Source organism: Salvia miltiorrhiza, chromosome 3 (genome assembly GCF_028751815.1).
Source record: "Salvia miltiorrhiza cultivar Shanhuang (shh) chromosome 3, IMPLAD_Smil_shh, whole genome shotgun sequence".
NCBI classification, from domain to species: Eukaryota; Viridiplantae; Streptophyta; class Magnoliopsida; order Lamiales; family Lamiaceae; genus Salvia; species Salvia miltiorrhiza.
The window spans coordinates 15,088,984-15,106,335 of record NC_080389.1 but is presented as its reverse complement, the minus strand read 5'-3'; the positions used below and the strand labels follow the sequence as shown (position 1 = coordinate 15,106,335).

Sequence of the window (17,352 nt, the reverse complement as noted above, 5' to 3'; positions counted from 1 at the left end):
TCACTTAAACACATAAGCAAAAGCGCGTTTATGAAGATTACAACTTCATATCATGCTTTGAATCATCTTCTTTGTTCCTTTGAGATCACCCTTGAGCTCAGTTAACAATCCGATATACAATATACAAACAATTGAACAAGTATGGCACGGCAGTAGCATTCCACTTGAGGATTTCCCACGGTTTGTTGTGCATCACATGCTATTTTGGTTTTTAAACATGATAAATTACTTCATATTGGAAAATTTAGAAGCATGGATTAATTTTAAATTTATTTCAAATCATGTCTCCGTGCATCCAAATCATTCTCATATGGGCAAGTATATATTAATCCTGTTATCATAATCTATGTCGTAATGGTTTAATTCTATGATATTGAAATGAATAGCTAGATTGTGCATCTCTGTGCAGGCTATATACTTACATCCAACCTAGCTCTTGGAATTTGTCAGTTTATAATGTTACATTTATTTTTGTCTGTTTATAACGTTGTTACATTTATTCTTAGTTTGTATGTTGCATTTATTTTTGTTTGTTCTTATTTTACAGTTGAAGTTGTTACAATAATTTTGATCTACCATCCACTATGGGAAAAAAAATTGGGGTAGTATCCTAGGTGGCATGGGTAGTGCCATAGTGGAGGAGTTAGTTTGGGGTAGCAATATTTTGATGGGTAGCAATTTTGCTACCGGTAGCATTCTAATTTGTGGGCCCCAACTGCATCATCTTTTGCCCCTTTTTTTTTCTTCTCGGTTTTTGGTGTTTATTTTTACTTTTTTCTTTATTTTTGTTTTCTTCTTTTTCTTCCTTCTATTTTCCATTTTCCATTTTCCATTTTCTTTAAAATACATTTGTTTCCATTTTCTATTTCATCCGTTTGTTCTTTTTTTTTTTCATTTTCTTTTTCTTTTCCTATTTGTTTCCTTTATTTTCTTTTTCCTATTTTAAAATTAAATTATACTATTTAAATAAATTAATTTATTCATATAATTATATAATTTTATTAAAATAAAATATAATACAAAATTAAATACACAAATATATATATATATATAGTGGTAAAATAATAATGATAGTGGGGTCCATGAATAGTTAAAAGTGAGGTAGTGCTATAGTGGAGAAAATATGGGGTAGTTGAAAAATGAGGTAATAAATGAGGTGGCACACATGTGGCATCCACTATGAGTAGCACCATAGTGGATGCCCTAATGTTGCTTTTTTCAGTGATGGACGCTCGAGTTCAGAAAATGTTGGGGATGTCAGTTAACATACCTTCAACTAATAAAAAGCAACCAAAGGCATTGAATATTATATTTGAGTGTGCTTTTTTCTCCCTCCAAGATTCATATTTTGGATTCTTGTGAAAAAACCATGTCACCTCGAAGAAATGCTTGAAAACCTTTAGCTTTCACGTTTAGTCGTAATTTTGCTCATTCTTGCTTGAAGGATGCGATCAAATGTGTGAAAAGCCAAAATATCTGCATGTTTGGTTTGTGAAAATGAGCTGATATACCTTTGTGGGATATTTTGGAGTGTTACTTGTGTGTTTGTGAAGATATTTTGTCTACTCGTATTTCTTTTTGTTGCGAAGCATAAATTGTTATATCAACTGTGAAAGGTAAAAAGTTTTATACCTGATTGTTCACTTTGTTGTTATAAGTGGAGTGTAGTAATTTAAATTTCTTTAAAAAATATAAAATGGAAAATTTTGGGGAGAAATGAGAATGTGTATGTGTTTGCTAGTTTTCTTCAAGAAAATGAGATGACGAATCAATCGTATAAATAATAAAATATCAATTAAAATTAACTAAAAAGAAATTCAAGAAATTAAATAAGGGAAACTCCATCATATTTTCACTTCATGCGAGGTGGCGAAATCAATGAACAAGAGTCGAGAGAGACAGATAGAGAGAGCAGTGCCACTGAGCGATTTGTGCGAGAGAGAGAGAGAGCATTGAGCCGTTTCAATTTGTGCTGTGGGTGAGTGAAGAAAAATAAAGAGAAGGGTTCGTGTTAATTCATGGGCCTATACTAAAAATGAAGAGTGGACTCATAATTAATCTACTAATAATACTAGAAAAAGAATTGAGTCGTAATTAACTAAAGGGTTACGCAAATTATTGGGTGCGACCGTCGCACAGGTGTGCGACGGGTCGACCCGGCTCCAAACCCCACCCGCCCTTCTGACTCCCGAACCCTGACCCGCGTGGGTTTGACCCATACTCCTAATTATTACATTTGTTTATAATAATTGTTACTTTTAATAAACATAATATATACATTTGTTCATATAAATGTATATTGATATGTATAATGTTTTATATTGAATGAAGGTAAATATTTATATTAATATAAGTATACATTTGTGAAACCAAATGTATATCTTGTGCTTATTAAAAGTAAATACTCCTATTAGGGTTTAGTTTACACCTATTAGGGTTTAGTGTTCAGGCTTATGGTTTAGTTTACAGGGTTTAGGGTTTAGTTTATAGAATTTAGGGTTTAGAAAATATAATATTGTATATTAAATGAAGGAAAATACCTATATTTATATAAGTATACATTTGTGCGAACAAATGTATATTTCATGCTTATTAAGTAATAATTATTATAAACAAATGTAATAATTTAGGATTTAGGATTTCGGGTCTGGAATGCGGGCCGGGACGGGGCGGACCCGTCGCACACTGTGCGACGGTCGCACCTAAGACCAGCTGAAAGGGTTAAGCACCCCTAACGTAGATACATGTAGGGCTGTCTAAATGGTTATCGGGTTTTGGGTATCCAATTAACCGAACCGAAATTTCCGGGTTTGGGTATCCAATAACCGAAAATTTCGGGTAATGGATCGGTTTCGGTTATTGTTTTTTTGAAAATTTCGGTTATCGGTTAACCCGAAAAACCGATCGGGTTAACCGAATAACCGAAAATTATTTTATTAATTATTTAATATATATATATTATCAATATAATATATATATTTATTATATATATATTATAGTATATAATATATTTGTAAATTATATTTGTAAATTTACAAATATATTATATATTTACAAATATATTATAAATTTGTAAATTTATAATATATATTGGTAAATTTACAAATTTACAAATATATTATATATTTACAAATATATTATAAATTTGTAAATTTATAATATATATTGGCAAATTTACAAATATATTATATTTGTAAATTTACAAATAATTTACATATATATTATAATATATTTACAAATATATTATATATTTGTAAATATATATTATATATTTGTAAATTTACATATATATTATATATTTTTAAATTATTTAATATATATATTATATATTTGTAAATATATATTATATATTTGTAATTTCTTTTAGAGTAGATAGAGCAAAAATTATTTGAATTTTATTTTTTAAATGGGTATTTCGGATACCCAAATAACCCAATTGGTTAACCGAAGCGGGTATTGGGTAACCGAACTTCTAAAACGGTTCGGGAACGGTTATTGAAATTTGGCAATTTCGGGTTCGGGTAACCGAAAATTCGGGTACGGGTAACCGAACCCGAACCGATCGACAGCCCTAGATACATGTATCACGTTCAATCCCCTATACTATATATTAGAACAATCACGCCCTCGATGTTCGAATTTCGGTGCAATTAAGCCCTCCCCACTAATGGTCGCTTAAATCCATTAAGTATTTTAATTTTTTATTTATTTCGTATGTGGTGGAACCTACCACCAATTTGGACGCAATTAAGTCCTTCCACCCTTTCTTCTTTGCCAAGCTCGCCGGAAGATTAACATTGCGCAGTCGACCAGTTTGACGCCTCCACAGAGGAAGAAAGGGAGGAATCAACAACTTCTTCAACTGGTATTACTTGTCCTTCACCCTCTTCTTCGTCGGGACCAATTTCTACATCTACGTCGTGTCCCGAGGGCAGCGTCTTCAAGCCCCGATGTAAAAAACACAGCTACAATCAATTTTACCCAAAAGGAAACTAATTGATCAAATACTGATTCCTGCTTAAATCCAAGTGTTCCACATTCCTCAACTCAGCTCCCCCACATCTCTCTCCAACTAATTCGAATGTAAATCCAACACCTTCAATTGTTGCAAGTTGCAAATTCCAACAGCGAACCACTCGGAGAAGTTATTGTTCGAGAATTTGACGAAATGCAGTGCCCATAGATCAGTCAATCTAGCCGGAATCAGGCCGTAGAACTGATTCTCCAACTGATCAACCACTTGGAGAGACGACATTACACTGAGAGCAGGCACGAGGCGGCCAGTGAAGGCATTTCCGGTGAGGGTTAGGTTCTGCAGAGACTTCAGCGAGATGAGTGTGTTGAATTTGAGGTCGCCGAAGAGACCGAGCCGGTCGAGAGCAATGGAGACGACGAAGGAGGTCCACCACTGTCTTGGGTTAATGCTTAATGCCAAAGGTCTTGGGTTTGAGTCCATGTGGCGCGGCCTTTTAATTTCTTTATTTAATATTGTAAATTTATCAAAAAATAAAATAAAATAAAATTAAAATACTTAACAGAGTTAAACGGCCGTTAGGGGAAGGCTTAATTGCACCGAAATTCGGACATCGGAGACTTGATTGATCTAGTGTCTAGTATAGGGACTGGACGTGATAAAAATATCTATGTTAGGGGTGCATTTGATACTTAACTATTAAAAAAAAAAAATTACTCGCGTGAATAGCACGTGCTCGCCATTTAACGTCTTTGTGCCCAACACCATGGAAGCACCTGAACACGAGCCATGGGGGCATGCCAACGCGCATGCTGCCACAATGTGCGACTCGGTCCGGCATGCTCTAATTGGATGGCAGAAGTAATATAAAATTGTCAAATTGATATTTTTTTCATAGATCAATAAAAACTAGTACCTCATTCGTGCGATGCACGGTAAAAATCAAAATTAAATGATATTTTAAATAAATAAACAAAAATATTAAACAAAAAAAAAAATTAAACAAATGCAAAATATAGTTTAAAAATAAAATATCAATTATTCAATAAAATCTAGAATTTAAAAGGGTAAATATCGTATTAAACCTTGAACTATGCCCGTTTTATCAAAAATACCCTGAAACTTTTGAAATGCTCTCTAAACCCTCAAAGTATCAGAGTTTTATCGTACATATCCCGCATCTCTTTTCCAGCCACTAGAAACGTGATGTGGCTCGCCAGATGCCACAGTGTAATTTACATTCTATTTTTTTTTATAATCCATGTAATTTCATATTCTCTTTTTTAATCCATGTCATTCTATAAATCAAAATCCATCCTGGAAATTAAACAAAATTCTGCGATTACATACCTTCGATCTATAAATAAAATACAATTTGAAACATATTAGAGAGAACAGATTAGAACATACAAATGAATTTGCTATTTGTCTCACTACTCGCAATTCTATAAATGAGACGCAATTTGGAACAGATTAGAACATACAAATGAGTCTGCTATTTGTCTCACTAGTCGCAATCTGAATTTTGCTAATATGCATTTTGCTATCCATATTGGAACAGATTAGAGAGAACTACATTTGTCTCGGCCGCCATGGAGACCTGAAAGAAGTTCAATTTGGATTTTAATTTTTAGGAAGGATTTTGATTTATAGAATGACATGGATTAAAAAAGAGAGAATATAAATTGGCATGGATTAAAAAAAATAGAATTTAAATTACACTGTGGCATACGGCGAGCCACATCACGTTTCTGGTGGCCGAAAAAGATATGCGAGATATATTTGATAAAGCCATGATACTTTGAGGGTTTAGAGAGCATTTCGAAAGTTCCAAGGTATTTTTGATAAAGCGGACATAATTCAAGGTTTAATACGATATTTACCCAATTTAAAAATGTAATTTTCAACTATGTATAAATGGAAAATGATATTTACCCAATTTAAAAATAAATGGAAAATTTTGTGGAGAAATGAGAATGTGTATGTGTTTGAAATGAGATGACGAATCAATCGTATAAATAATAAAATATCAATTAAAATTAACTAAAAAGAAATTCAAGAAATTAAATAAGGGAAACTCCATCATATTTTCACTTCATGCGAGGTGGCGAAATCAATGAACAAGAGTCGAGAGAGACAGATAGGGAGAGCAGTGCCACTGAGCGATTTGTGCGAGAGAGAGAGAGAGAGAGAGAGCATTGAGCCGTTTCAATTTGTGCTGTGGGTGAGTGAAGAAAAAGAAAGAGAAGGGTTCGTGCTAATTCATGGGCCTATACTAAAAATGAAGAGTGGACTCATAATTAATCTACTAATAATACTAGAAAAAGAATTGAGTCGTAATTAACTAAAGGGTTACGCAAATTATTGGGTGCGACCGTTGCACAGGTGTGCGACGGGTCGACCCGGCTCCAAACCCTACCCGCCCTTCTGACTCCCGAACCCTGACCCGCGTGGGTTTGACCCATACTCCTAATTATTACATTTGTTTATAATAATTGTTACTTTTAATAAACATAATATATACATTTGTTCATATAAATGTATATTGATATGTATAATGTTTTATATTGAATGAAGGTAACTATTTATATTAATATAAGTATACATTTGTGCAACCAAATGTATATCTTATGCTTATTAAAAGTAAATACTCCTATTAGGGTTTAGTGTTCAGGCTTAGGGTTTAGTTTACACCTATTAGGGTTTAGTGTTCAGGCTTATGGTTTAGTTTACAGGGTTTAGGGTTTAGTTTATAGAATTTAGGGTTTAGAAAATATAATATTGTATATTAAATGAAGGAAAATACCTATATTTATATAAGTATACATTTGTGCGAACAAATGTATATTTCATGCTTATTAAGTAATAATTATTATAAACAAATGTAATAATTTAGGATTTAGGATTTCGGGTCTGGAATGCGGGCCGGGACGGGGCGGACCCGTCGCACACTGTGCGACGGTCGCACCTAAGACCAGCTGAAAGGGTTAAGCACCCCTAACGTAGATACATGTATCACGTTCAATCCCCTATACTATATATTAGAACAATCACGCCCTCGATGTTCGAATTTCGGTGCAATTAAGCCCTCCCCACTAATGGTCGCTTAAATCCATTAAGTATTTTAATTTTTTATTTATTTCGTATGTGGTGGAACCTACCACCAATTTGGACGCAATTAAGTCCTTCCACCCTTTCTTCTTTGCCAAGCTCGCCGGAAGATTAACATTGCGCAGTCGACCAGTTTGACGCCTCCACAGAGGAAGAAAGGGAGGAATCAACAACTTCTTCAACTGGTATTACTTGTCCTTCACCCTCTTCTTCGTCGGGACCAATTTCTACATCTACGTCGTGTCCCGAGGGCAGCGTCTTCAAGCCCCGATGTAAAAAACACAGCTACAATCAATTTTACCCAAAAGGAAACTAATTGATCAAATACTGATTCCTGCTTAAATCCAAGTGTTCCACATTCCTCAACTCAGCTCCCCCACATCTCTCTCCAACTAATTCGAATGTAAATCCAACACCTTCAATTGTTGCAAGTTGCAAATTCCAACAGCGAACCACTCGGAGAAGTTATTGTTCGAGAATTTGACGAAATGCAGTGCCCATAGATCAGTCAATCTAGCCGGAATCAGGCCGTAGAACTGATTCTCCAACTGATCAACCACTTGGAGAGACGACATTACACTGAGAGCAGGCACGAGGCGGCCGGTGAGGGTTAGGTTCTGTAGAGACTTCGGCGAGATGAGTGTGTTGAATTTGAGGTCGCCGAAGAGACCAAGCCGGTCGAGAGCAATGGAGATGACGAAGGAGGTCCACCACTATCTTGGGTTAATGCTTAATGCCAAAGGTCTTGGGTTCAAGTCCATGTGGCGCGGCCTTTTAATTTCTTTATTTAATATTGTAAATTTATCAAAAAATAAAATAAAATAAAATTAAAATACTTAACAGAGTTAAACGGCCGTTAGGGGAAGGCTTAATTGCACCGAAATTCGGACATCGGAGACTTGATTGATCTAGTGTCTAGTATAGGGACTGGACGTGATAAAAATATCTATGTTAGGGGTGCATTTGACACTTAACTATTTAAAAAAAAAAATTACTCGCGTGAATAGCACGCGCTCGCCATTTAACGTCTCTGTGCCCAACACCATGGAAGCACCTGAACATGAGCCATGGGGGCATGCCAACGCGCATGCTGCCACAATGTGCGACTCGGTCCGGCATGCTCTAATTGGATGGCAGAAGTAATATAAAATTGTCAAATTGATATTTTTTTCACAGATCAATAAAAACTAGTACCTCATTCGTGCGATGCACGGTAAAAATCAAAATTAAATGATATTTTAAATAAATAAACAAAAATATTAAACAAAATGAAAATTTAAACAAATGCAAAATATAGTTTAAAAATAAAATATCAATTATTCAATAAAATCTAGAATTTAAAAGGGTAAATATCGTATTAAACCTTGAACTATGCCCGTTTTATCAAAAATACCCTGAAACTTTTGAAATGCTCTCTAAACCCTCAAAGTATCAGAGTTTTATCGTACATATCCCGCATCTCTTTTCCAGCCACTAGAAACGTGACGTGGCTCGCCAGATGCCACAGTGTAATTTACATTCTATTTTTTTTATAATCCATGTAATTTCATATTCTCTTTTTTAATCCATGTCATTCTATAAATCAAAATCCATCCTGGAAATTAAACAAAATTCTACGATTACATACCTTCGATCTATAAATAAAATACAATTTGAAACATATTAGAGAGAACAGATTAGAACATACAAATGAATTTGCTATTTGTCTCACTACTCGCAATTCTATAAATGAGACGCAATTTGGAACAGATTAGAACATACAAATGAGTCTGCTATTTGTCTCACTACTCGCAATCTGAATTTTGCTAATATGCATTTTGCTATCCATATTGGAACATATTAGAGAGAACTACATTTGTCTCGGCCGCCATGGAGACCTGAAAGAAGTTCAATTTGGATTTTAATTTTTAGGAAGGATTTTGATTTATAGAATGACATGGATTAAAAAAGAGAGAATATAAATTGGCATGGATTAAAAAAAATAGAATTTAAATTACACTGTGGCATTCGGCGAGCCACATCACGTTTCTGGTGGCCGAAAAAGATATGCGAGATATATTTGATAAAGCCATGATACTTTGAGGGTTTAGAGAGCATTTCGAAAGTTCCAAGGTATTTTTGATAAAGCGGACATAATTCAAGGTTTAATATGATATTTACCCAATTTAAAAATGTAATTTTCAACTATGTATAAAGTGTAATGATAATTGTAGTTATTAAAAAAAATTAAATTAATGAAAATTAATATACACATTATTATTATAGAGTATTCCACATATAATAAATAAATAAATATTTTATACACAGATATAAATAAAAAAGTTGTAAAATTTTAACAAAGAGAAAGAAAATAAAATATTTTAAAATTTTAATAACCTATTCGTTTTAAATTCATTTTTGATGATTTTTATACCAGATTTTGTTACGAACTTAAACTTAAGATGCATATTAAATATTTTTTTATAAATCAAATTTGACGATATTTAGAAAAGAATTATAATTATAAAAAAAGAGAAAAAAATAATGAAAAAATTGATGGAAGAAGAGAGAAAAAAATGGAGGGAGAAAACTCCTCTTTTATATACTCCATCTCGTCCCAGTCATTTTCCTTTTTGAGACGTCCCAGTCCAATAGGCTCAGTCTTAAATTAGAAATAATTAGGGACTTCTTAATTCTTAATTAAGGGAAGATATACCCTTTAATTTGAAAACTCTAATAGTATTAATTTCTCACTTTAATTTCATTCCTCGCCACACACACTCTCTCTCTTCGACTTTCCCTCCGCTCTTCAACGGCCAGAGCTCCGGCGACACAGACCCCATACTGCACCTCTATTGAAGTGTCCCACATTGGATTGGAGATGGTGGCATGAGCCACTTTATATGATGAAGAAACCCTCTCCCTTATAAGGCCTTTTAAGGGAGGAACGGGCCTATTATCCATTTCTAACATGATATCAGAGCCAACCCAATCCAATGATGGGCCTCCCCAATATCGTTGTCAACAGATGACGTTTGTGATAGTCTACGTTGCGCGTGAGGGGGGTGTCGTCGTTCCTTGCCAGCCGCCGCCGACCGCCACCACGTTCATACTCACAACCCCGCCGCCGCCATCCCCCTCTGAAACTCCGACGACAGTAGCCAATGCCGGCTGCCACCGCATCTCCCTTTAGAATCCGGCAAACAGCAGCAGCAGACGGAGCCTAACGTCGCTGCGCGAACGCCCTCTCTCAATTAGATTTGCCGCCGCGGCTCCACTTCTGACGAAGTAGCGCTGACCTCCCTCGAGTTCTCTCCTCCCTCAGATCTTGCTTCTCCCTAGCTCCGACCGACAGCAGCGGTTAGCTCACCGCCAACCACCGTCTCCCTCTATCTCTCGGCTCAACAGTATCAACTCCCACCCGACTCGACTCAATAACCCCAAAACGAAGTTCAAAGCTTAGTCCAGATTTTCAAGTCAAAGATCTCTCTTCTCCCCCTCCAGATCCTGGCAACTTCATTCCTCCTCCCAAGTCACCATTCTCTCTTCAATTTCCGACGACTGTCCAGAACTCCAGCCACCTCCCTTCCTTCTCTCCTCAATTTCCGGCATCAATTTTGAACATCAATTTTCCGATTTTCTGGAAGCATTAAACAAAGTTCTTTGTGACTTTGGATTTTGAACATCAATTTTTCTTAATGTGATTTGTGTTGAGGTTTGTCGAAGGCTGGCCTTTGTTTGATCTGCATTACTATTTTTTTTTTTAAAAGTGGTTGATCTCCATTACCTTAAATTGCTTAATTTAATTGTAAAGTAAAGGTGTGATTAAATATTTAATTGGTGTGGAACCCACTTTTTTTCTTTCAAATAATGTATTTCTTAGTTTCCGTGCCGAAAGGAACTGAGCCTATTAAACTGGGACCGGGGGAGTTTTATACAGATGAGTATTTTTTGATGAATGAAGCGAGTGATAATACTTGAATTGTTATGTTTATTTTTTTGTTGAATATATATATATTTTTTTGGTCATTTTTATCAAGTGTGGTTTTACGAGGGCCTCTCATTCTCATACTTCATCCCTAACCTCTGTCTCTACTCTTACTCCTAAATCCGAATTCTGCATTTCTCTCTCTAAAATCCCGCTTGAAATTTATTTTCTGAAATAGCACACAAACACATGAATCTTCAGTCCTGCTGCTGCTCCTCCCCTTTGCTCCCCCTCCACCCACCCAGGCAACACGCCGCCGCCCCCCACTTTTGCTTCCTCTTTCCCGCCAAGACCAAGCACCACTTCAATTTTGCTTCCCCCATTTCCAGACAGACCGCTGCCGCCTCCAACGCCAACAGTCGGGTGTCCTCCTCGCCGGAGGAAGGGAGCAAGCTGGCGTCGGAGCTTCTCCACGATGAGCTGCTGGCCCGTGTTTCTGCCGCCGCGGACGCCGCCGAGGTCCTGCGTTTAATTTCGGAGGACCGACGCAGCGGCGGCGTTGTCTCTGCTTCGGACTGCCGGTTGATTATTTCTGCCGCGCTTGATCGTGGCAATGCTGACTTGACTCTCTCCGTGTTCTCCGCCATGCGCTCTAGCTTCGGTTCGGGTACGGAAACGCTCAGATGTTTATGCCTTCGTGTCAGCCTTGTATTTACTTAGAATGATTGCGTATGTACTGATTGATTTGCTTGATCTGATCTGAGCGATGTATGAGGTAATTAAAAAAAATCGGGTAATAATAATATTGAGCACATATTTTGGTGAATTGGTTTGTCAATGGAGCGTTCTTGGGGGTTGTATCGGTTAATTATGTTTTCTTCATCTCCGTGCTGTAATAATGTAAGGATTTTAAGAATTCTGAGTGATCATAATATTGACGTAGGATTTTCAGCCATAATATGCATACGGATTGAGTTGCCTAGATTAATCTATGTAGTGCTTTATTTAATTCTTTGATTTGTTTTCTGCAACAAGGATGGGTTTAGTTTATAACGTATAGATGAGAGTGTGTATGCCTTCCTTGATCATACCCAAAACTTGCATTGCACCATAGAGAATATGAATTGTGCTTTTGAATGGCTACTTCAGTGGCGAACTTTTGCCTTTAGGTTTTACTTGATAAGTAAATTGATATTTTCTTATTGCAACCAACTGTTTTGTCTTTCTTTTGGCTTCCTTTTACCTGTTTTAAATAATGTTATTGTGATTCAACTTTTTCCATTTGGTTTCAACACTTTCATTGAAGGCACAGGTTGGGTGGAGAATGCTACTTCAGTAGAGAGATGGAAGTGGTCAAGGCCAGATGTGAATACTTATATGTTGTTAGTGAAGGGCCTTGCAGCATCACTAAGGGTTTCAGATGCCCTTAGAATGGTTGACTGTGTTTGCCGAGTGGGAGTGTCTCCTGGCGAAGAGGTATGTATCTATCTGACTTGGTCACTGACAATGTGTGTGATTATCACTTAATTGTGACATTTGTACTTTCTTGTAGTTGTTTGATCACTGGTTTTTAATGAAACTTGGAACATTGTCGATCTTCGTTGCAACAAACCTGCTCAATACCTTTCCTGGGTTCTTTTTCCTTTTTGTATATGGTGGTAGATCACTTATGCTATTTGTATGTCATGATAGCTGATATTGGGAGAAAATGTAACTATTTTGTCCAATGTAAATATCTCAAGGGTTAAGTTCCATATCTAAGCATATAGTAGACCTTATAATCTGGTTGTTTGTACTAGCCTGAAGATTATAGCTAGATCCGGCTTCTGAAATGATAAACAGTTGTTGCCCCTTCTGTTATCACTCGATTACATTAATGTGCAGATTGATTTTTCATTCGAACTGGATTCTCTTTTTTTACTTTCTTATTGCTATCTTAAAACTTTAATGTACTTTTTTATAGTAAGACAGATATATCACATTTTAGATCTTTTAAACTTGGAAAACTGTGTCATGGTGTCCGGTGGGTACAACTGTTCAAGGATTGCAACTCGTATGAGATTGCTTTATCAATGGCCATCTTCTAGGTTTTCCTATTTATTGGAAGACTACTTCTGAAAGTTTATCCATGCTTTCCGGAGTGAAACTAACATGGGCAGAATACGTATTTCCTAACCACGTAATTGTAAGAATTCTTTTGCAGGTTCCTTTCGGTAAGGTGGTGAGATGCCCCACTTGTATGATAGCCGTTGCTGTCGCTCAACCACAGCAAGGCATTCAGGCATGTGCATACAATCTCGATCATATAGTTAACCCTTCAATTACTAGTCCATATTATGGCTTTGGATCCAGCACTATCATTTTCTTCTACCCCTGCTTAGTGGGTCAATATTTTATCATTGTAAATTTTTCTTTATTTGAGTGTGTAGCAATGTATTTTTTGGCTTATTAGTAAAAGGAAATTCTTGATCCTGCCTCATTTCCTTACTACATATGTATGAGTGAATGGCCATGATCTGTTGCCCAAAATAGGGATAGACCAATAAAGGTCGTAGATTATCTCGATGAAATGAAATAAGTTCTTATGGCTATACCTATATACCCAAGGTTCATTAAAAGAAGTTGATCTATGTGAAGGTTGTTTCATTTTCTTTGGAAGCACTGATCAGACACGATTTTACCAAGTTTATCGAATCTTTAGGAGATTCTGGTTGCTGATTCTCAATTTTGTTGTTAATATGGACACTTCATTTTCAGGTTGTATCCTGCTCAAAGTGCCGTTATCAGTATGAACTAGTTTCAGGGAACATCCTCACCATGGAATCTGAAGAAATTGGGTAAACTATTCTCATTTTCTGTCATGTGTATATTTTAAGTTCCTTTCTCTGTTAACATGTAGAGTCATTGTATTTAGTCAGTGACAGACAAGTCCAACACACCACAGGCATCTAGTGACAAGATGCTCATGTTATTTGTTGTTTACTTGAGCCGATAATAAGAAAGTATAAATGCACATGGTGTTGATCCTGGGATATTCACTTGTTCTAAGGATCTCCTACTGCCGAACGCAGCATGGATGTCCCTGCATGGAAACGCGGGCTACAGTTCTTGCAAATTATGAAACAAAATATTCCAGCTGCAGTTCACTCCATTGTGGTAACATTTGCATAAATCTTTTTCATGTTTGGATTTAGGATAAATCAAGTTTGCATGTTTATGTTCCTAGATTTTGGTGCATTATTGAGTGCAATCTTTGCGAATTTTAAATTCATTTCAACACTGAAAGATTACCCTTTTGGAGAACTGGACGCTCATTTACTTTGAAGTTCCTATCTGAAAGTCTGCAGTTCTGATTTATACAAATTTGCTCCTGTAGGTGGAGACCCCTTCTGGCTTAGCAAGAACTCACAGGTTTGCCACTGAAACGGTTGATCTTCCTGCTCAGGAAGGAGAAAGAGTTACTGTTGCCATAGCAGCTCCATTAAGTGTTTACAGAGAGGTTGGTCCTATAAAGCTGAGTCCACGAGCTCCAAATTTCTACCCTGGGGAGCCCATGTGCCTGACAAATCATAAAGATGGTAGAGAATCGCGATTATTAAGAGCCCCCCAAAAAGATGCTGCCAATTCCATACTGAGTCCATCTATTTTATTCCCCATTCTTGCGGTCTTTGCCACTGGTGATGCAGCCTCTGGCATGCTCGATCCTAGCTTGCCTCAGTTCATTGCAGCTGCTGCATTTTCTTCGCTGGCTGTGGGTGTAACTTTTAGCAGTCTGGTTCTTCCTCAGCTTAACAAGGCAGGTCTCTTTGCTAAACTACTGCCTCTGCAGCCTTGATTTTCTGCTTGAGAACTTATCAAGCATAGAATTTGTTATATTCTGGAGCTTCTGTGATGCCATGATGGTCTTCAACAGTTTCCCATTTTCTGTGAAATTTTACTAGCTTCTGTACACATGTAATTTTTGGGCTGCGTAGCTAGGATTAGAAGCCATGCTGCACAAGATTATGTTTATTATTTCTGGATTTCTCAATAATCCCATAGCTTATTGTGTCTATCTTCTAATATCATGATGTGTGCATCTCAAGTGACAACTGAAGGAAAGTATGTTTTAGATATGCGGCTTCCTCAACAGTTTAGCTACTTAATTTACGTTCTTTTCTCAAATCTCGAATAATTTTTGAGACGACAGTCATGCTTACTTGTTTATCTCTTTTCTGTTGCCAGCTTCCACAAAGACTAGTGGATGTAACATCCATAAGGCAGCAGCTATTATCTCAGTATGACGTACTCCAGTCTCGCATCAAGGAATTGAAGAAGGCTGCTGAAAATGAGGTTCTATCCTGGAATACTAATGATTACTGGTTATTATTTGCAGATCTCGTTTATTTATTTTTTAATGATATATTGATGAAAGAAACACTAGCAATTCATCTTTGTGCCACTGCCTGGTGGAATTTGCAGTAATTCCTGGAACTATTTGATGCTATTAAGTGATATTATGAAACTACTCTTGGTTGATTTATATATGCCAAAATTTCCTTTCTGCTTCCAACGAATTACTAGTATCTTGTTTATCTTAAATTAAGTATATAGTTGAATTTCTAGTGAGATTAAGCTTTCTCAAAATTTGTCCCCCTATGCCCATGGATCACGAATCATGATATATAGTAATGCTTTAATATAGGGCTGGGCCAGGACAATCTCTTGATGATGTTTAATCAATATATTGGCCTTCAGGTCTGGATGCTTGCTCGCATGTGCCAGTTGGAGAACAAAATTTATGCTGTTGGAGAACCTTCTTATCGGTATTGTTTTCTACCTCCCCCATGCCCACTTTCTTAACTTTCAATATCTGCCATCGATCTATGGATCTGTTCTGATGGGGAAATTTCTTTTGGGTTCATTTGTTAACTAGATTTTACATTTTATTTTAGTGCTAGAAGAAATAGAGTCAAAAGGGTGCGTGAAGGCTTGGAGAGTTCCCTCGAGACTCGGATTGAACTGATTGAAAGCTATGCCAGAGTATGTGATCTTTGCGAAAAAAACGAATTCTGAAAAAAAAAAGATGCTTGTATAAAATTATTTGGAGATATTAAGTCATGAATAGCACATGATTAGCCTTAATATTTTCAGATCTCTTCAATGATTGAAATTGAGGTAGAACTGGACGTGGACGTTGTTGCTGCAGAAGCAATCAGCAATGTGGTATGTCGTCTTCTTTCTGTGGTTAAGACATAGAAACCGCCTACTAGACAGCTCCCAGGTCTTCATATCAATTCCATCATACAAAAACCATCTTTATAAATTTTGGGTTATCCTTTTGGCAGGAAAATATTGCTCAGCAGATAGAGCAAATCATGGAAATTGAGAATCTTGAAGAGGCATGTTGTTATATTCAATAGGCGAAACAAGAAAAACTGAACATTGTATGTGACAGTCGTGTTTTTGTCATTGCAGAAATGGAGACTGCAAGCTGAGGCAAATGATGAAGCTGAGAGACTTCTTAGTTCTGAGCCAGTTCCTGCCGACCAGATTTCAGACAGGTAGTCGCTGAAGAACATGGGGGTGTGAGCATCACATCCATTTCGTACAGATTCGCCAACGAGGTTAGATCACTCACTCTAAGCAATCCAAGTTATTGCATCTTGTGCAAGAGAGGAGGTTGGCTTGTTCTAATTGCTAAAGTGTGTCAATTATGATTTTCGCCTCATATTAATGTGAGAAAATATGCTCCATTAATCTACAGAGGATACGTGCTGTTACAGCATGTGTAGGTTGAAGGAAATGGAGAGCGACACACATAATGTGTTCAACTCTTCTGATTGAGGGATAGAATATTTTCGACTTATTTTTCTTGGGAATTAATCTCTATCTCTACATTGTAAAACTGGATAAATGTAAATGAAAATGTATTTATCCTTCAAATCATACCATTCTGTGCTCACTGTATTGTAGAAACCATTTTGGAGTATGATCTTTGATAATGTATATCTAGATATTACTTGTACCCACTTTTATAAAAGCATGAAGTGAAGAGACAAAAATGCCTTACGATGTGAATTTTTTTTTGTGAAAATCAATGACACTGTTTGAAAATGTATTTTGTGGGCCAATATAAGTCAACTGGCTAATGAAAATGGATTTGTCAACCAACAAAGGGTTAAATACCAAATTTCCCTCCGTCGTCGGCGTCCCTATCGCTTATAGGACCCTATAGTCAAGGTCAGAGCTGTTTACTACCTCAACGTGGCAAAATCGGACCAAATACCCCTCGCGTTTTAACGGGGGTTAACACCATTTGAAATCCTATTTTGTTTTTTTAATTAAGGTGGGCCCCAGTGGAAGAAAAACTCGGTCATCT

The 17,352-nt window shown here is 36.5% G+C and overlaps 1 protein-coding gene across 3 annotated transcripts; it reads left to right on the top strand.

The window, feature by feature from the left end:
- The first annotated feature begins 11,091 nt into the window (after window positions 1-11,091).
- Window positions 11,092-16,998, top strand: LOC131017793 (uncharacterized). Of its 3 annotated transcripts, XR_009099860.1 has the most exons (13): window positions 11,098-11,658; window positions 12,298-12,467; window positions 13,195-13,272; window positions 13,749-13,828; window positions 14,063-14,147; window positions 14,368-14,787; window positions 15,216-15,323; window positions 15,729-15,796; window positions 15,926-16,013; window positions 16,125-16,196; window positions 16,319-16,372; window positions 16,449-16,597; window positions 16,738-16,998. XR_009099860.1 is itself a non-coding variant. In XM_057946520.1 (12 exons), exons 1-12 carry the CDS (start codon window positions 11,241-11,243, stop codon window positions 16,536-16,538), a joined length of 1,725 nt encoding a protein of 574 aa, XP_057802503.1. In that variant the 5' UTR covers window positions 11,092-11,240; the 3' UTR covers window positions 16,539-16,998. The 3 variants fall into 3 exon arrangements, 2 of the variants coding, with proteins under 2 accessions (XP_057802503.1, XP_057802502.1); XM_057946520.1 differs by having other exon boundaries at window positions 11,092-11,658; window positions 12,304-12,467; window positions 16,449-16,998; XM_057946519.1 differs by having other exon boundaries at window positions 11,092-11,658; window positions 16,449-16,998.
- The last annotated feature ends 354 nt before the right edge of the window (window positions 16,999-17,352 follow it).

Coding starts and splice junctions, on each gene's coding strand:
- LOC131017793 (XM_057946519.1), top strand. CDS start 11,241: ATGAATCTTCAGTCCTGCTGCTGCTCCTCCCCTTTGCTCCCCCTCCAC. Junction 14,788..15,215: donor TTCTTCCTCAGCTTAACAAG/GCAGGTCTCTTT, acceptor TTCTGTTGCCAG/CTTCCACAAAGACTAGTGGA. Junction 16,014..16,124: donor TGATTGAAAGCTATGCCAGA/GTATGTGATCTT, acceptor TAATATTTTCAG/ATCTCTTCAATGATTGAAAT.